The 21,752-nt window shown below is 38.6% G+C and overlaps 1 protein-coding gene across 1 annotated transcript in view; it reads left to right on the top strand.

Annotated features, from left to right (window-relative positions):
* The window catches only part of LOC126235199 (uncharacterized), a 305,365-nt gene that overhangs the window by 99,486 nt on the left and 184,127 nt on the right, over positions 1 to 21,752 (top strand). The window contains exon 7 of the mRNA XM_049943929.1: positions 7,874 to 8,600. Within this exon, the coding sequence (XP_049799886.1) occupies positions 7,874 to 8,600 (727 nt within the window). The remainder of the gene's footprint in view (positions 1 to 7,873; positions 8,601 to 21,752) is intronic.

Raw genomic sequence — 21,752 nt, 5'->3', positions numbered from 1 at the left:
TCATTGCAATATTTAAATGTGAATTGACTGTATTTTTTTTACATATGAATGATAGTTCAAAGGTGAGATCAACAATGGAAAGTCCATAATGGAATAATGACAGTTTATAAAAAGGATAGATTTCTGCTCACCATATAGCATAGTTGTTAGATGCGGACAGGCATCACAAAAAGACTGCTAAACACATAAGCTTTCAGCCAGAAGACTTTCTTCCGAAAAACACACACACACACACACACACACACACACACACACACACACACACACACACACACACACACATCTTGCACACTCATGATGACTGTCTCTGACCCCAGGAGTCAGAGCCAGTGATCGTGTTTTCATAAATGTGTATGTATATATCATCTGTTTCTGAAGAAGACCCTCTGGCTGAAAGCTTATGTATTTTGTAGTCTTTTTGTTGTGCCTGTCTGCGACTCGGCATCTCAGCTATATGGTCAGTAGCAATCTATCCTTTTCATAAATTGTCAAAATTCAGAGGTGAGTCTTACAAGTGAAAAGTAGAGAACTCTGTTTCATTCTATTAAATTTCAAAATACTTTTTTCTCTCAAAAGAATTGTCTGTACACAAGTGAACATTCTGTATTGAGACGAAGCAGCAGATGAAACATTATAATTCTGATATACTTAAGATAAATTGAAAATAATGATAAAACTTCATCAATATGAATGGGCTGGGTGATTTTATTTTATCGAATAAGGTACAAGAACCTAAAGGTGTTTTTCCCACGTGACAAAAGTAAAGATAAGATTTTTGCATTTTCAGTATGGTGTGGTCTATAATACTTGTTTGTGAAATTCACTTTCTGATATTCATTCAACCAATGAGAATTCATGGCTGATAATGATGGAAATTCCTGAATGGAACAATATGTAAAATACGGAAAAGGCAACCATTCACCTCAAATGTTGTGATATGTGGAACATAGACTCACACTAACTTTCAAGTTCTGCCCCTTTTTGTAGGAAAATTACTCACATCACTTACAGCACAAGTTTCTCTGAATTGCTCAGGTGGGCGTTTTTTCACAGCATATCCCGCATCCTTTACTCTTATAGGATATGGCCTAAATATCCACTAACCTGTTTCCCACAGCCCCACATCATATTTTCCATTCCCTCTTCTGTCTACACCACTCTTTCTCCATCCAGATTGTGCACTGCCATCTCCCACTATTCTTACAGAGTGAGGTGGTGCAATGGTTAGCACACTGAACTCACATTCTGGAGGACGATGGTTCAAATCCATGTCCAGCCATCCTGATTTAGATTTTCCATGATTTTCCTAAATCACTTCAGGCAAATGTTGGGATGGTTCCTTTGCAATGCCATGGCTGACCTCCTTCCCCATCCTTTCCTAATCTTATGGGAACAATGACCTCACTGTTTGCTCCCTTCCCCCAAATCAACCAGCCAACCAACCAACACTTTTCTCCTCACCAATATTACGTGTCAACATCCTTAGTAATCCACACAGCGGGCTACTGTTAGTAGTTTCCCATAACATTGCATAGGCACTATTATTCTCGAGCCTTATCGTCTTCGTCATAGTTTCGATAGGTAGAAGTGGGTGATTATGCTGTGTCCACAAACATTCTCTTTGCTACAATCCCCCCCCCCCCCTCACTGTCACTAAATAGTGTTTATCTCTTTAAGAAATGGTTTGGGTTGGGTTCTTTAACTGGGGAGTGGTCAGTGTCCCCATGTACTATGTTACCTTAAGCTCTGAACATGCTAATTAACTGCTTTTGGGTTAGACTATCTAAATTTGTGGGTCACATAAAATGGAAAACTTTGACTGAGGGAGTGATAGAGATTGTACAAATCTCTATGAAAGAAACCACAACTCGAAATATGCTACAATTGGTATCTACCACTATCACTGCAAAACAATTTGTAGTACCTGCCACTTGTCAGTTGTATTAGACTGCTCAGCCACAGAGGTCTGTCTTCACTTAATAGCGAAATATTTTCATATATGAGGTAGATGAGGATTCAGAATAAGCACACAATGAATTGTGGAAAGTCTTGGTTGCAAATTAATTTATTGATGCACAAAGAAATCATACAAAAGGTACAGAAAATATAGCTCTTGTATATGAGAGGCCAGGTGCCAAACTGATGTTATGTTAAGAAAAATAGTGGCAAGGAAAACAATTGCTGTCAACAGTTGATGTTTAGCAATCATGCAGACAATAGTTGGCTATCAAAGAACATAACACTAGGAAAACATAAGATATGAGTACTCTGTCAATACACGTTAATGTGACCAGCTGTCAAAAGCCTGAATGATCACCTTTTGCCGTGCACAACACTGCAAGGTGTGCAGGAAGAGTGTCTTTGAGGTTCCGGAAGGTACCAACAGAGATGTGGAGTTGAGCCAAAACCAGTGCCGTGGCCAGCTGCACTAGATATCTCAGTTGAGTATCCATGGTGCGAACAGCCTGAGCGAGGTGGTCCCACAGTTTCTCAGTAGGTTTAAATCCAGGTAGTTTGGCAGCAGGGGGAGTACGTTGAACTCATCTTGGCGGTCTTCAAACCAAATATGTACATTGTGAACTGTATGAAATGCTGCATCATCGTGCTGATAGATGCCATTGTGCCAAGGAAAAACAAACTACATGCAGGGGTGGATATAGTTCCCAAGGATAGATGTATACTTGTGTTGTTCCATTGTACTTCCAGAATGATGAAGTCACACAGGGACTGCCACTACGTCATTCCCAGACCAAATGCTCCGTCCTCTGGCCTGGATCCTTGCCGGGTGTTTGCTTTCAGGCATTTCATGGTGCAAATGCCAACAGCCATCTGTCATCTCAAAATGCCACCTGTTGTCACTCAGAGGATGTCCAGTCATGGTACTAGCGTACAGCCTTCATCACCGATGAACAACAATCAGCATGAACCAGGCACCTGCTGCATAGGCTCATAAGCAGCCACGTTTGCTTGAATGTTGATGGAAGAGAGACTGATGGTAGCCACTTGGTCATCTGGGCAGTCAGTTGCTCAACCGTTGCATGTCTATACACATGTAAACATCTCCGTAGTCTTTTGTCACCCCTCATCTGTGGCCTGAGGGCACCGTAGTTACCTCGGCTGTAGTTTTGAATGGCTCCAGTTTGCCATGCATGGTATACTTTAACAGCAGCAGCACGCAGACAGTTTATAGAAATAACCACCTTGCACACGTCTTGTATTAATTCAAAATATCCATCAAAATCTTGTCCACAGTAGTCTTAGAGACATCCCCTACCAGTTCGGCAATCTCTGGCACAGTCACACATCGATCCACAAGCAAAACTTTTTCTACTTTTGTCACTGTCTCATCCAAAACTGATGGACGCCTGCTGCTGGCCTTGTTCATATTTGTATGGCTGTCTGCGAACTCCCTACACCATTTACACATACTTTTTACGTCCGTACACTTTTCTCCATACCCATTGGTCAACTGGCAATGGATTTCAGTATGGGTTGACCCCTTAAACCACAGAAATTGAATCTCAGAACACAATTCTCATGTGTTGGGACCGTTGATTTTTCCTTCCATCGTTAACGGTTGCTGTGCCGAGAATGAGCATCACAGAGAAGTGGGGACTGGCGAGAATAGTGGTGTGGGAAGCAACGAACATGGCACAGTTGTCAGATTGAAGCTAGCTTGCTCCATCCTGATGGGAGCTTGTTGGAGACGTTTCTTTACGGACAACCCTTGTATTGCAAAGAAACATATGCTACAGGGACGCATTCAACTTGTCCTGCAGTAGGTAAGGGCCAAAAACCACTCTTTCCATGATTCCAGCCTGCATGTTTATGCCAAAGTGTGCCTGAAAGCCACATTTTTTTGTGTTCCGACCAGTAGTGGCTCTTATGGAGGTAGAAAATACCTTCACGAGTGAAGCTAGAGCTGTCAGTCCATATCATCTTATTTTAAAATGTTCGTTATCTTCCACTTGGTGCAAAAGCCATTCACATGACTGTACTCATCAGATTCAGTCTTGTGTGTGGTAGTGTTGAGGTTATGTGTAATAATATGGGTGCAGTTCTTCATGGTGCAACACTTCAACAACCAGTCTAACAGATATCTGGAACTGCTTTGCAATATCATGGGTACTACGCTTAGGCGATTGGTGAACAGTTTCATGAATCATGTCCTCTGTTTGTGGAGTTTGTCTAGTCCTTGTAAAACCTCTGTCCATTAATTGTGGACAAGGATTATAGGTTTCCAGAAGGTGTTGCTCCAAGCAATGGAAAACATCCTTATTGGGATGGTGCCTTTGAGGGTTGCGAGCAGCACCGTGCAGCATGCACACGAGCAGTGGTAGCAGCAGCTTGGTTATTGGATGCACCCATCACCAAAAGCATTTTTTCTTCACACCATATGCCAGTGATCAGCCACTCAACAGTGGAACCCAGTTCTTAACAACACAGATGACACAGCTGTTGCTGCAGAGGGAGTGACATTTGAAGAAGTAGAATGCAACATAACATCTACTCTTGAGGAACTTGCCATGTACTATGATGACAACCACTTGAAACCCAAGCCAGATAAAACTCGGGCATGTGCTTTCTCCCTACTCAGTAAGGCGGCAAGAAATTGAACATCACCTAGAAAGGATGCAAGTCACTGTGCCCACACCTAATATGTAGGGTTAACATTGGCTCATGCCATAACCCACAAACAACAATGTTTATCTGGCTAATCATTTAGAAACAAAAAAAATTATGAGACACAACTTTTGCCAAAAATAGATTCTTAATTTTCAGTTCCCTAGAAAAGGTCATGTTTCTTTTAGTGTTCTCTGGCACCTCCTTTTTTTTTTTTTTTTTTTTTTTTTTTTTGCTGATTCACCACAATACCAAACCATTGCCCAAACCATTGCTTTTTGTATTGTGGAGTTGATATTAATAAGTTTCTTGCAAACAGTGCGACCATTTGGCATGCCCTCACATTATGATTCACACTTGATGTGTATCGTCCAAGGTTGGAGTGAAATATCAGTATGACTACAGAAGGGGCTAAGAATTTTAGTATAAGTGACTGTCATACTTATGAGACAATATTTACAGATGAAAGTTAACAGGGGACATTGTAGGCTGTTCTTGTGGATGTCCTACTGGGGAAATATGGATCCTCCTTTTCTCATTTTGGAATATGATCTCTGCTGTATCACCTCTCTTCATACAATCTATTCTGAGTTAGAGACTTTCGATAATTCGATTACTTGCATCTGGAAATGTACAGGAATGCATTCCTTTTTGCTAGTTTTCTCCAGTGATTAGGTTTTTGTTGTTGTAGGAGAAAGTTTACTTATGAGTACTCACATGATGAACGGATTTGTACCCAAGTACTCCAACTAGTCTCCCATTGTTGGCTGCTTGTGCTGTTGAATCAGTATACCACATTTTGAGAGCGTGCATCCAGTTTATAAATTATATGACAGCCTATGGTTTAACTGTGAGGTATCGCCCTCTCTTCTGAGTACTGAAGTTAAATGTATCAAGAGCTTTCTAAGTGCTGTTTCACTTCACAAATGCTGCCAAAATTGTTGTCAAGTAATGCTTAATTTTTTCCTCATATAGATTCTTAACAGGTGATTGTTAAAACAAAATCCCCTTTTTGAAACTCATCACGTAATTTTGTGCATCTTTTTGTTCATTTCACCTTTTGTGGCATTTAATTTATTTATCATCATTGTTAATTGTAATTAATTTTTCACTTCCTGTGTAATTTTCTTTTTGCGAGTTCATATTTCTTCATGATCGCACAGCTCCTCACCAAATACTGCAGTATAATGGACTGAAACAATATCAAGCCCATTCAAAAACTATAATCCGATTAAAATTACTTGACAGTTGACACTTTTACACTTCATAGGCTTGGACTTAGATTCCTCCAATCAGAGCTCTCAACATCATGCCAGAAAAGTTTACTACTGCCAAAACAGTTGTTCAGTTCACCTTGTCTGGCTTTCTTTCTTGTTGTGTTTGGATCCCGAATCCTCTATCTGAGCTTCAGTTTTGTATTTCATCACACATCATTAGCACAAAACACACACACACACACATTTTATATGCAGTACTAAACAAGGAGTACTGGATCCTTCTGCACTAGACACAGTTCAGTGTCACATATATAGTTATAATAATCACAGAGAAGGCTTATATTAGAAAAGTTTCATATGACATTATGTGAAATCAAATTGTTGAAGGCTGCAGTTCATTGTTGCTATTGTAATATCAGAGTCATAGGTGAAACAGCTTTAAGCATCATGGTGTTATAGCGCAGTGGCTAGCGTACTGCCTGTCATGTGGAAGGTCGCAAGTTCAAAACTCATGATGTACAATGAATTTTTTTATTTCTAAATCTAATCAAAAGATTCTCATTATTATTTTTATTTAATTAATTGATATAAATGTAATTTCTTTATTTCTAATACTGTGCCGCATCATTTTCCGTATCGTATTGACATTTTTACTTGCCCTTATTTTTCTATGTATCATTGTTTTTTCATTTGGAATCTGTCTGTATTGTCTGTAATCTACAACCAAGTGCCAACCAGGACTGCTCATCAGTTGGTAAAGTGGCAGTTTGTGTAGCCAATATGAGAATAGTTTCAGGTAACCAGTGAATGATAGTGAAAAATTACGATTTGTTTTTTAGCGCTGAAACTGAAATTTTTATGTCCTGAGTTCGCTTGTAGAGGTTAACTTAAATCACCACGAACAAAATGATCATGATTTTAGTTCTTCTGCTGGATGTTGACTACTGTTGTCTCGGATACATTGCACATCACGTGAGTGTGGTTAGGTTAGGACATGAGTTTGAATTCAGGGCTATGAAACATGTCGTTTGCGGTAGTTCAGTCATAGATCCTTTAAAATCGGTTGTTGACATAGCATCTCACTTTTCCGTCGTACCTCGCATCAGCCACTTCCAACTTGCTCTGCATTATACATTAACAGCATTCGTGAAGTGACCCACCTTGTTTTTGTGTCATCTATAACTGAGCTGTAACCTGCAGCCAATGTGGCAACACTAGTAGCAAGTGACAGATGTCAACTATCAAATAATTCTAATTAGATTATAGAATAATGATTCACACCTTTATGTATTTAGTCCTTGCTGGATAACCACCTGCAGAGCAGTCCACTGTCTTAATGTGCATGGGAATGCAAGTATTGGTTTCGAGTGATTGCTGTAGGACTGCGTGTGTCAAGTAAATTTATATCAAATTTGTACAGCGTTGTTAGGACTAGTATGATTTTATCATCGTGAGATTGATTGTGAGTATCTGGAGAACAGTTAAGCAGTTGTAATTTTTATGAATAATAGTTTGCAAATGTGGTTCAAAACTCTGTTATTGTTATTATTATTATTATTATTATTATTATTATTATTATTTAACAACAACTTACCATCAATGTAAATTGTGATTTTGTGAACACATGAGAGATAGACACTTGCATCTCTCTTCCTGTTTCTTGTCTTGTAAGGATTTTGCATATACCAGGGAAAACTGTTGTGTTCTATTTTAACTGCTTGAATGAGAGCTTCAGAATAAATCTCCAGGAAAATGTGGCAATAGATGAAAATTTGAAGCAATTTGTAATCTTGTGACTTGGGCAACTAAGCCAGAATAATTAATAATAGAAGACTAATAGGCACTAGATATATAAGTTTCATAACAGATGTTAAAATCAGAATTAACAGTTTTGTTCTGAATACCTGTTGTAAAACAGGTAGGTATGTTCCATTGTGCACATTATATAATGGCAGTTATGTCACTTTACCCCTTCCATAACTTGAAGGAAACCAATAGGCTATTTATAAAATAATATTGCATTTCTGTTTCAGACTGATCGTGGAACTGACCCAATGGAGGCAGAGGAAACCAGTGGATCCATTAACAATGCAGCGACGGCAAACAGTGCAAATCGATGCACATGTAACAATACAGCTACAAATACAGACAATAATTGTACTATGAGAAATAGTAGTAGTAGTACAACAGCTACTACCCCGAAGACCAAAGCCCGAAAATCAACTAGAGGATTTTCTAGTGCAGTAGATTCTTCCTCTAATTCAAGTGCTTCCAATGTAAATGGGACTCGAGCTGTCAACAGCCATGCAAGGAGCAAATCGTGTCCTTGCTTCCACGAGGGCAGCACTGGAAATGTCAGTATGTGCTGCAGAATTTGTCCAAGTAGTTCCAGTTCATCATTAGGGAAATGCAGCCATACACCTGCTGCAGTTGGTTCAAGTGGAGTTAGGTCAACTTTAACACTTGATGCTAGTAACTCAACCAACTGTGCTAATGTGCAGTCAGATGATCACCAAGCATTGCCGAATGTCCTGTGTCCTAGACCCATAGGCATTGTTTGTAATGAAGGGTTTAGTCGTGAACCAGAAGGTCAGACTTCACAAAGTGCTAACAGTTTGTCTGTGAACTTTTCAAGTCGTGAAACATCAGATACATCACATATGCCTAATGAAAACAGGTTATCTTCTACTACCATGACAAGACCACCCGAATCAGTAGTCACCGAAACAATGTACAACAGGACGGAAACAGAGCAAGCAGGTAAGCGTGTGAGACATTTTAGTAAGCTCATTTTAACCCTTTAACTGCTCTGGACGTGTTAACGTGCGGTACTGGTGGTGCGCATAAACATGTTCATAGCACACAGGGACAGGTACAAAGGCGCGTGCGTTAACATGTCCAGAGCAGTCAAAGGGTTAAGTTGTAGAGCAGTTGTGTAAATCATTGAAGAGTGGAGTCCACATCTCTATCTGGCCATCCAGATCTGGTTTTCACAAACAGTTTCTAAAGCTCATGTGCTAAAGGCTGATCAGTTCCTCTGAAAATGGCACAGCCTATTTATTTCCCTATCATTCCGCAATCCAAGTTGGCAAGTTGGTGCTCCATCTCTGGGAGTTATGTGAGTGTTGTGTTTAATTTGCTGTTCATATTGTATATTAGTGACAGTGCGGACAGTATTAGTAGCAACGTCAGATTTTTTGCAGATGATGCAGATATCTACAAAGAAGTACTGTCTTGAAAGAAGCTGCATATATATTCAGTCAGATCCTGATAGATTTTAAAGTGGTGCGAAGATTGGCAACTTGCTTTAAACGTCCAGAAATCTGAAATTGTCCACTTTACAAAAAATGTATCCTATGACTTTGATACCAGTTAGTCACAGTTGGAGACAGCCAACAAATACAAATACCTGGGTGTAACACTTTGTAGGGATCTGAAATGGAATGATCACATAGGTTGTCATAGATAGAGTAGGTTGTAGACTGGTTTATTGGTAGAGTACTGGAGAAATGCCATCAGTCTATAAAGAACATTGCTTACCATCACTTATGTGACATGTTATGGAATATTTCTCAAGCGTGTGGGACCCAATACCAAATAGGACTAACAGGGGATATTGAATATATACAGAGAAGGGGAGCACGAATGGTCACAGGTTTAATTTACCTTGGGAGAGTGTCACAAAGATGCTGAATAAACTGTCAGATTTTTGAACTTACTCCAAGAAAGCCTGTTTGCAAAAGTTTCAAGAACCAACTTTAAATGATACCTCTAGGAGTATACTATAACCCCCTCTGTATTGCTCACATAGATATCAAGAGGACAAGATTAAATTAATTACGGAGGAATTTAAACAATGACTGATGACCATAGATGTTAAGTCCCATAGTGCTCAGAGCCATTTTTTGAATTTAAACAATAATTCTTCCTGCGCTCCATACATATATAGAAGGGGAAGAAACTCTAATGGCTGGTACAATGGGACATAGTCTCAGCCATGCGCTTCACAGTTGTTTGCAGACTGTAGATGTATATGTAGAAAATGACATTATAAACCTGCATCAATAAATATTGTATTGTTGATTCAGAAGGTCATTTGGGTGGATGCTTGGGCACTATCCATCATTAGTAGACTGTCACATAATGAAAGACATTCATTATCTTTGTGTTACTAGTAAAAAAGTGAAGAATGCATTGTGATCTTGCATAAAATGAATAACAAGACAATATCTGCACATGTGTGCCTAATGTCATTTCTTTCATGATCATGACCTGTACTGTAAACATTAAGATGACTAAAAATATTGTACGTGGACTTTTCTTCCTCTCCTTGCTTTTCAAGCAGTAGACTTTATAGTCTTTAATTATTTCAGTTCTGCTCTTATTAGGTCCATTGTCAATTTGTTTTGCCAACATTGCTTCTACTTCCTTGTTGGTAATGGAGTAATCTTACTGTTGAGTGATTCGAGCATTCATTACTGAAATAAAAAAAATAATTCTATGATTGTTGTTGTTGTTGTTGTTGTTGTTGTTGTTGTGGTCTTCAGTTCAAATATTGGTTTGATATAGCTCTTCATGCTACTCTGTCCTGTGCAAGCCTCATCACCTGCAAATAACTACTGCATCTCACATCCTTCTGAATCTTCTTATTGTCTTCATCTCTTGGTCTCCCTCTACGAACTTCACCTCCCATATTTCCCTCTAATACTAAATTGATCATTTGATGTCTCAGATGTGTCATATCAACTGATCCCTTCTTCTAGTGAGGTTGTGTCACAGATTGATTTTCTCCCTGTTTCTGTTCACATCTTATTAGTTACATGATCTACCCATCTAATCTTCAGCATCCTTCTGTGAGCACATGTCAGAAGGTTCTATTCTCTTCTTGTCAAAACTGTTTGTCGCCCACATTTCACTTCCATATATGGGTACACTCCAGACAAATACTTTCAGAAAAGACTTCTTAACACTTAAATCTGTATTTGATGTTGACAAATGTTTCTTCTTCAGAAATTCTTTTATTGCCATTACCAGTCTACATTATATGCCCTCTCTACTGCAGTCATCAGTTGTTTTGCTGCCCAAATAGCAAAACGCATCTACTACTTTCAGTGTCTCGTTTCCTAATCTGATTCTCTCAGCAACACGTGATTTAATTTAACTACATTCTGTTATCCTTGTTTTGCTTTTGTTAATGTTCATTTTTATACTCCTTTCAAGACACTGTCCATTCTGTTCAACTGCTCCTCTGAGCCCTTTGGTCTGTCTGAGAGAAAGGCGATGTCATTGTCAAACCCCAAAGTTTTTATTTCTTCTCCCTGAACTTTAATTCGTACTTGAAATTTTTCTTTGGTTTCCTTTTCTGCGTGCTCAATGTTCAGATTGAATAAGATCGAAGATAGGCCACAAACCTGTCTCACTCCCTTCCCAACCACTGCTTCCCTTTCATGGCCCTCGTCTCTTATAACTGCCATCATGTTTCTGAACAAGTTGTAAATAGCCTTTTGCTCACAGTATTTTACCTCTGCCACATTTAGAATTTGAAAGGGATTATTCCAGACAACATTGTCAAAAGCTCTCTCCAAGTCTACAAATACTATAAACAAAGGTTTGCTTTTCCTTAATCAACCTTCTAACGTAAGTCATAAGGTCATGGTTTAGATGCAAGACCAGTCCCATACATCCTCCTACCACCACCTACTCCTGTCCAGTCACTAACATCACCTATCACATCAAAGGCAGGGCTACCTGTGAAACCAGTCATGTGATTTACAAGCTAAGCTGCAACCACTGTGCTGCATTCTAAGTAGGCATGACAACCAACATGCTGTCTGTCCGCATGAATGGCCACCGACAAATTGTGGCCAAAAAACAAGTGGACCACCCTTTTGCTGAACACACTGCCAAACATGATATCCCTCATCTCAATGACTGCTTCACAGACTGTGCCATATGGATCCTTCCCACCACCACCATCTTTTCTGAATTGCGCAGGTGGGAACTTTCCCTGCAATACATCCTATGTTCCTGTAACCCTCCCGGCCTCAACCTTCGTTAGTCACTGTCCTCACCCATCCGGCCCCCTCCCTGTTCCCATTCCAGCACTACACAGCCGTCATTTCACTGCGACACCCGGTCTTTTAATTTCTTTCTATTTCTCTCCTTTCCGCTACTTACCCCCTCCCCCCTCCGCACCTTCTCTCCTGCCCTCCATCTAAACTGCAACACTTCAATGTCCGCCACTCCCACCATACTATCCCTCCCCCTCCCCACCCCAGCCTCCTCCTTACCCCCACCCAGTCGCCACTCCCATCATGCACTGGTGCTGTTGCTCGCAATGTAGTTTCAGCTCTCTGAGAGTGCAGACGTGCGTACATTGTTGCGTTTGTGTGAGAGTGTGTGTGTGCATGTGTGTGTGTATGTGTATGTGTACTGCTGACAAAGGCCTTAATGGGCGAAAGCTATAATTGTGTGAATCTTTTTGTTGTGCCTATTGTGACTCAGCATCTCCGCTATATGGTGAGTAGCAACTTTCCTTCTCTGGTATTGTTACATTATAAAATCAATGTGTATCCAGGTCTATTCCACATGTACTATCTTCTTTAATGATTCTTAAATCAGGTGTTAGCAATAATTAAATTATTGTCTGTACTTGATTCTTTCAAGCGGTGTCCTCTTTCATTCCTTTCCCCCAGTCCATATTCAACTACAATTTTTTCTTCTCTTCCTTTCCCTACTGTCGAATTCCAGTCACCCACCACTATTAAATTTTCATCTCTCTTAACTATCTGAACAATTTCTTTTATCTCGTCATACACGTTTTCAGTCACTTCATCATCTGTGGAACTAGTTAGCATATAAACTAGTTGATTTTGTATTTATAACCCTGTACTCACCTGACCAGAAGTCCCTTTCCCTCCTGCCACCAGACTTAACTGATCTCACCTACATCTAACTTCAGCCTATCTATTTTCCTTTTTAAATGTTCTAACCTACCTGCTTATAGGATCTAACATTCCACACTCCAATATGTAGAGTGTCAGTTTTGTTTCTCCTGATGATGGCATCCTTCTGAGTAGTCCCTGCCCGGAGATCCAAATTGGGGCCATATTCTGGAGGTTAAATTTTATTCAAGAGGATGCCATCATCATTTAACCATACAGTTGAGCTGCATGCCCTTGGGAAACATTATGGCTGTTCGCAGTACCAGCACAGTAAGGCCGTTTTGGTTGATTTTACAAGCCCAGATCAGTCAATCATCCAATTAGGAACCATACATTTGTGTGCCTTCTCAACAGATATCCCCCTGTTGTGTCTGCACCTATAGTACGGCTGTCGGTGTTGCTGAGACATCCAAGCCACACCACCATTGGTAAAGTCCATGGTTCTGCTATATGAAATGAAAAATTCAATTCAGATCATTGTTCATATTACAAAGAGACAGGAAGTTCAATCCGTACTTACATTCAGGAGGCACAGTTTATAGTAATCCTTAAGAGAAGCAGAAAATAATACTTTTGGCATTTTGAACTGTACATTACTACTCCATTGAGGAAACAGAGATTGTCCAGTGGAGTTTGGAAAGGTGGGCAATAATTTACATGTACACTGAAGAGCCAAAATGTTCTGACCTGTCTAGCAAGAGATTGACTGCCACCTGGTGGCATTGTGGACATCCAACTCTGTAACGAAATTATGTAACTCGAGCAGAAGCATATAGGGATTCATTCTAATGACTATAGCAAATGAGGAAATCCACTGACAGAGGTGACTGACTAAGGGCAGATAGTTAAGACTGGATGACTGAGAATGAGCATCTTGGAAATGGTGAAACTGGTCAGCTGTTGACATTTTACTGTAGTGAGCATCTATGAAAAAAGGTTAAAAAATTGTGAAACTACAAGTAGGTGTAAGGTGCCTTCTCACAGAACAGAGGGTCAGAGGCTTGCTTGCTCTGAAAAGCAGTGTAGGCAGCAATATGTGGCAGAACTGACTACATGATACAGTGCTGGTGCAGGTACAAGTGCTTTGGAGCACATCATCAGCACATATTGTTGATCATGGGGTTCCACAGCAGACGAAGTGCACATGTTCTTATGATGACACAGTGTCATTGAGATTGTGCTGTGAATCAGTGGAGGTGAATTGTGAAATGTGTTTATTTGTCTCATAACATACACAATCTAAATTATTTGATTCAGGTACGGGAGACATGTCAAAATTGCTGTAAAATTTCACCGCAAACGAAGAACAGCTAATGTTAACAAACAGCATCATAATAATAATACAATTTCGTTATTTATACTTACAATAAAATCTAACACTCAATTACCCCTTGCTCATATTATTGTTTCATCCTCTATGAATTAGTCTATTGAATAGTAGCATTTATCCCACAGAATCTGATGTATCCTCGTCTTTTTAAAATTTCTGGCTACATATGAAATATGTTTTTGCTCATTAACTTGTTATATCTTGTCATCCCCATATGCTGCGGAGTCTGTGCATATAATTTCAACTGCTGTGTGGGTAGTATATAATTATTTTCATTTCTTGTGTTATATGTGTGGTTAAAATGATTCTCCTCAAATAATTTTTGTCTGCTGTAGAGGAAGATTATAATTTCATAAATGTATATGGAGGGAACAGTTAGGATTTGTTTTGTTTGCTGTGCAATACACATGTATCAAACAATTTTCTTTGCAGTTTCAGTATTCGAGACATGCTACTTGAACTTACCCAGAAAATTATCCCGTATCTAAAGATAGATTCAAAATGACTATGATAATCAATTTTTTGTGTACTCAAGTCAGTGGAATTTGCAAGTATTTATTTAATAGAAACTCAATATGTGTTTTCCAGCTTAAGTTCTTGTCCACATTTAGTCTCAGGAATTTGACCGTGTCAACTTCTTTCATTAGTTGATTGTTATGTTGTTTTTTAAGTTCCAAATATTTTGAATGTTTCATTTTGAAATGTGCCACATGGGTTTTTACAACGTTCAGTTTCAACCCTTTTAACGGGAACCAGTTTTCGAAGGTATCCAACGTGCTCACGATGGAGCTCAGAACTTTTTGTGCATCGTCATCTTCAGCTAAAACAGGATTGGTCCCAAAATGTAGCCTTGAGGCACACATTGTGATACCATACTCCATTTAGAATAATAATTCACTGCATCTGAGGTGAGAGTTACCCTTTGATTTTGTTGTGGAAGTATGATGGTAGCCAATTGAGAGCCTTGTCCTCAATCCCATATTTGTCTAATTTGTAGATAAGCAAGTCATGGTTCATGGAGTCAAATGCTTTTGTGAGATCACAGAAGATACCTGCAACTTTACTCCTTTGATTCAATGATTTGCCTATCTTTTCAATAAAGTTATTCACTGCATCCAGAGTATTTTTTCTGGATTGAAATCCATATTGATTACTTATAATAATATCATTTTTACACTAAAGTTTTTGATGTGGTTTGCAGCTACTTTCTCTTAACACTTTTGACAGTACTGGAAGAATAGAAATAGGCCGATAGCTTCCCATGTCTTCCCTCCACTCTTTCTTGAACAGAAGTCTGACTTCGGCATACTTCAAAACATTGGGCAAGCATCCCTGTTCAAAAGATTGTTTGAATATTTTAATTAGGGGAGGTACTGTTATGCCATACACTGTTTTAATCTCTTTAGTGGGTATCCATCCCACTCTGCAGAGTTTTTATATTTAATGATAATATAACATTTTCCACACCCTTTATTGTGACTTTTTCAAAATCCATAAGATATTCAGCTTCTTGGTGGATTCCAAAGGGACTTACTTTACTCTGATACTCTGCTACATTAGCATCTGACTTCGCCACATTTAAAAATTCATTTAAACACTCTGATATTTGAGCCAGTTTTACAATACAGCTATCATCTGCTTTAATCATAGATATTTCATTACTACTGACTAACAGCTAATTCTCATTTGACAACAGACCACCTTGCTTTTGTTTTACTTTTATGTTGTACAATGAACTTCTTGTTTGCCATTTGTTTGGCTGCCTTCAAAACTTTTTTAATTATAGCTTTATAATTATTAACATGCTCATTCAAAGGTCTGTTTTTGTTATATTTCAGTTCATTGTAGATTTTCCTTTTCCTGGCACTAGAAATTTTTATACCCTGGGTTATCAATTTATTAGTTGTTTTGTTGCATGTGGTTTTAAGTGGAAGAGTTTCATTAAATATTTCAAGAAAGCTACTTAAAAAATTGTCAAAGTTACTATTATTCAAAATACAGCAGTTGTAAGGTCATTCAACCTGTCGTAACCTATTTCTAAATGAAATTGAATTTTTTTTCATTGAAGTTCCTTTTCATATGGCTTTTGTTACATGAAATTTCTTTCTCAGTCTTTGGTAGTTCAGTGAATAATGCAGATTGGTCAGAGATTCCTAAATCTATGAAAAATTTATAAACATCTTCAGATACATAATTTATTAGAATACTGACTGTGCATTTACTTTAGTGGGTTACATGAAGTTTATTTTGAAGCCTGGTCATAGTGGTGGCACTATGTCAATGCCCGTGTCAGGGTATGCGTCATCTAGGTGAAGAGGTACTCTAAACATGCTTCAAACCATGGACGTAAACCGATAACGGCAGTAGTATGTTATGGGGATCATTCACCTTGGCTTCCATGGGACCTGTGCTGGTAATCGAAGTCACCATGGCAGCTGTGGACTGTGTGAACATTATTTTGGACCACCTGCATATCCTCATGCTTTTGATATATTTCCCTGTGAGTGATGTACCCAGTATGCTATTCATAACTCTAGAAATTTGAATCAGTTTACATGATCATTGGTATTGTTTTCAATAGTATGTAGATGCTGATAGTAAAGTTTATATACAAATTAAGTAATGGAACATGTAGTGCATTAAATATTGTAGTAAACAGTTACTTCCCTCTTATTCAGTTGTAATATTTTACTCCTCTGAAATAAGGGCATGCCAATAGAATAATGACAGTATTAGAGTTATTTTCCAAGCTTTTGTTCATCAGTGACATAAAATGACATGTTACCACATCATTCAAAACAAATAAAGCAGTTGTATGTGGTGGTTGGTTTGGTCTTGCAAGCACATTGGAAGGGAAATACAGTTTTTGTCCTTTGATCTGAGAACCAGCCCTCTGAATGTAGGCTATATACGTTGTATCATAATTATGGCGTAAACACATACAGTTGAAAGTACACAATACCAGAAATAAATGAGCCATTTGTGAGGTAATTGTGACTTTGTTGTTACCAACCACCACTAACTTGTTTGTGTGTAAATGTTGTCCCAGTTGGTTAAAGGGAACAATACTGTTCAACATTAAGAAAAGTAATTGGAGATACTTTGGTAGAAGTGCAGTTTTTTTTTTTTTTTTTTTTTTTTTTTTTGAATGAGCACAACAGCTTCCTGGCTGTACTCATAGTTAAAGGTGGTGTTCAAAGTGTCGTCCTTGTACCTACCCAGGCCTGTACCTGTCACCACAATTAGTTTCAAATCCTTTTGAAGATGCCTGGATCATCTCAAAATTCTTGACAAGCATTGACAGGTCTTTTGCAACTGGGTTAACTGGAGTGATGTACACTACACCTTTAAGATGGTCCTTAACACATAAATTCATAGGTCCTAGACCAAGCGATCTTCGAGGCCATGGTACAGGTCCTCCTCCCCCAAACCTCCTTTGACCATATCGGCACATTAAATGTCATCTCACCATAGCTGCAAAATGTGCCTGTGCTCCATCATGCATGTAGTAAATCCTCTGGTATTGCTGTAAGGAAACATCCTCAAGCAATTGTGGAAGATTATGCTGCAGAAACCAAAGGGAATTCTGTCCACTGAGTTTGTTTGATAATATGTACAACCCAGAAAAATGATCACCTAGTACCCCTAACCATACTCTCAGTGAGAAGTGTCACTGATGTGGAGACGTGCACAGCATATGTGTTGGAGCCTAGGGGAGAATCATGATAATTAAACATGATAATTAAGCACTGCATAACAAGTGTACCCTGCATCATCTATAAATAAAATGTTGTTGGGGTTGCCTACAGCTTGGTGTTGCATCCACCGACAAAGAATGTTAATCTAGAACCAAAGTTCGCTCCTCGGTGACACGAAACTTACTCGTTTGGGGTTAATGCATGACTCATTTGAAAAAATGTCTGAAATTTCTAGTGAGTCTATTTATCATCTTTAAAAAACACATTAAATTGCTATCAAGTCCATATTTAATATCCTGAGATCAGTTATGCAATGTTACTGACTGTCTCTGTTACATGGTCACACCTGAAAGCAACAAGAAAATATTTAGTCCCGCCTGATATTCTGAACATCCTAAATACTCACTGATACATTACAACTTGTGAGTTAATCCATTCAGTCACTCAGTAGGCTTCGTGCAAAGAAGTACTTGCCACAATGTCTCGTAATCTGCACAAAACATGCCACATGGAACTTATGTACAGCATAAAATGTTTGCACGTGAATATCTCCTAAAATAAACGACCCGTAAAGCTGAAACTTTCTTAAAATACACAATACTGTAGTCGCCTTTCGTCAACGACACAAGAACTGATCAAACATGTGAATTTGTTCATTTTTGTACAAATTTGATCAGCACAGTTTAACATTGGTGTTTGACAGAAGATGGCTCCCGAGTGACTATCTCGATTCATAGAGCTAAGGCACAAAGCCCTACTCAAATATGCGGGAAATGCTGAATTCCGATTGGCTAGTGTGGTAAGCAGCCAATCAGATCATCTCGAGCACTTCTATATTCGCGGTATTTCTAACATCAGCCAATCAGTATACCACAAGTAACTCAGACTAAAAATCTCAAAATTCAGAAACTATATAAAATTTAGTAAAAACAAAATAGGATTTCTTTCCACAAAATAAATTACTAATAAATTTAATACTCAATACCCCTTCTGGCTACCTTTTACAAAATTAAGCTCACATGGAGATATGTCACAATTTCCCCCTTTACACAACTACTTTCGCACACATAACATTTACGTAGTGTTGATAAAATATCATATTCTCACTTTATGTATGCCTGCCATTCACACACTGTCTCTCCAAAACCCAATAAAATAATACTTTTCTGAAGTATTTTTAACTGTGTCGGGAATCTGTGGTAATGAAACTAAAGAAAATTCCAGAAAATTAGATTATATGAAACTATCCTCTTGGTTGTAGTTTCATTGATACTATAGATGAATACATTACAGTCCCTAACACAGTTTCACAATGCCAGCATAGTTATTATGTGTTTTAGGTAAAAATTTATACCTCTGAATGTATTGAAATTATTGATTTGAAATTCTAAGAGTATGGTTGTGTTAGCCATTGAATTTGTTATGCTAAATATGAAGATCAATTAACATTTAGTAGAACTTCTTCAAATTCATAGAGAGTATGTGTAACATATTGTACACAGTGTAAGGCAAATACACAGCTCGCTCGGCCCAGTAGCCAGTGTTAGCTGTGCCAATGTGAGAGCTAAAATCTGCTTTCCTCCAAGATTCACAGCAGGCTACACTTTCAGTAATAATTTGGTATGTTACGTGGGCTACATTGCATTGTGCTGCGTATTCTCCAAACACTATTCTGTGTCATTCCAGGCATATGTGTGGCAAGTATCCTTGTCGAGACAACTGGAGAGTGTTCAAGTGTTTCCAGCACCACATCTTCAAGCAGAGGTGTAACTTGTGAAGGCCTACATGCTCTCGCAGGCTATGCAAAGCACCCAGTTTCTTGGAGGCATTGATGCACATGACTCTTGGTGTGCTATCAGGCAGGGTATGCTTCTTAGCACAAGCATGCAGGCTCCTGTGCATTGTCATTAGCCCTACCATACATGAAATGGATATACACCTAATCCTCATTACTGAAATGTCCTATGTTACCACTAATAATCAAACAACACAATGTAGGCACTGTGAACAAGTGACATGAGGGGCACTCTGACTATGTACTGTACTGTTATATCCATTCAGTTTACAACTCAAAGCCTTGAAAATGTAGATGACGACTACGCCGTGTACTGGCATGTGGTGTTTACACAGGACGACATCAGTAGTGGCCGGTAACCAATGATCCGTAGCAAGGTTTGTGAGTTAACTTACATTTTCTTAGACTTTTTTGCTTCTAGTGTCGTGTACTTTCAACTGCATATGTTTACTCCATCAATTATTGTACACTCTGTATAGATATGCTTCAATATACAATATAATGTAACACAAGTAAACATTTTTCTGTTGTTGAGAATTGTGCCAGACAGGAAAAATCATAAAAGTATGATAAAGGAACTGTGGTATCACCCTGTCACTGAATCACAGTTTATCAGTAACATCGTATTACTAAAACTGTGATTGTTGTCATGGCAAAGAAAAGAAATACTGCTTTAGTGTTAAACCATTTAGGTCATTGTTGTTACCACCATCTCGGTCATCATCAAGTACCTTCTTAGATAAACTACTGAGAAAGTACGTACAGATACAAAGACACTGTTTGGAGCATTATGTACAAATAATAGTACAACGAACATAATGTCTTGGAGCTCCCAGTATAGATGAAGTAACATGATTGTATTGCAGTTGTGACCAAAATGCTCTTTAACTTACTCAAGCTGTTGGACGTAATATAGAGATTTATTTGTATTCTTTTAATTTGATCACCACAATGAAGGATGAATTTGAGAAAGAACACAACAAATACGTTTAAGATCTGTTGCCAATAACATGACAGGGGGAGAACTGTTCATGATGCATTTATTTGTCTCTACAAAGCATGACTGTTATAGATAAGTGCTTATGTACAGATCTGTCAGTCAGAATGTCCAATTTAAAGACCAGATGAGGAAGATTGCTTTTACCCCTTCGTAAAAGGAGAAATACAGTGTGTCCAGGTTGAATTTATAATGCAGGGTGTATACACTCTGGAACAACTGGAAAAAACCCGGGAATTTTTTTATTCAGGAGAAAATTGGTAAAAGCCCGGGAAATTTTTAGAATTCCGGGAATTTTTCATTGTTTTAGTCTTGACATAAATTTTTGTAATTTTGGCTGGTAAGAACTGATAGTCCAACAAAGACTACTGCAGGCTGATACTGCAGCAATATAATGTAAACAACAGGATAAAATCAAAATAAAACTTAGGTTGCAAAGGAAATGCGCCATTTGTAACAACAAAACACATTGCACACACAAGCACTTGCCTAAAGCAAAATGTGTCAAAGGTTTTAGGACAAAAACAATAGAATACTTCATAACAGCCAACTACTTACGATGAGCGTGACGTCATAACTGTTTACATTAAGTTCGTTTTGAGCAGTTGCCAGCAGGCTTCTGTGCATGCGCAGTTGAGTTGCATATGAGTAGTACCTTCCGCTTCTGGCTACCTGATGTATGGCTACAGCAGTAGCAAGAAGCAGTCGCACTATCCAGAAAAATTTTTCTGGGGCACCTACCTGCCAGGTTCGCACATGCGCAGAGCAGTCTGGGTTGAAGTGGGGATGGGGGTAGTGACCCATGTTTACATTTAGTGATTTTGCTGCTTTCTCTTCATTTACAGTCCACACGTCAAATGAAAACAAAACAGATTTCTGTGGCTGGGAGCTATCAAGTGAACTGCAATACATTCACATAATTGTGGAAAGCCAAAATATTAGTTTCACTTTTCTGATTTTATTTTTCCATGTTATTGGCAGTCAAGCATTAATCGCCTTGCACAACAAGGAAGTTATTTTTGTCGGTTTGCTAATCTTTTTCGCAGATGCATGTGATACTCTAAGAAAATTTGGATCTTGAAAAGCACATTGAAAAGCTTAATATCAGGTTGGGGCCTATTTCATTGCAAATATGGACAGATGAATGT

The sequence above is a fragment of the Schistocerca nitens genome, chromosome 2 (genome assembly GCF_023898315.1).
Source record: "Schistocerca nitens isolate TAMUIC-IGC-003100 chromosome 2, iqSchNite1.1, whole genome shotgun sequence".
In the NCBI taxonomy this organism is placed as follows: Eukaryota; Metazoa; Arthropoda; class Insecta; order Orthoptera; family Acrididae; genus Schistocerca; species Schistocerca nitens.
The sequence above is the reverse complement of the archived record's forward strand: the minus strand, read 5'-3'. Positions and strand labels throughout refer to the sequence as shown.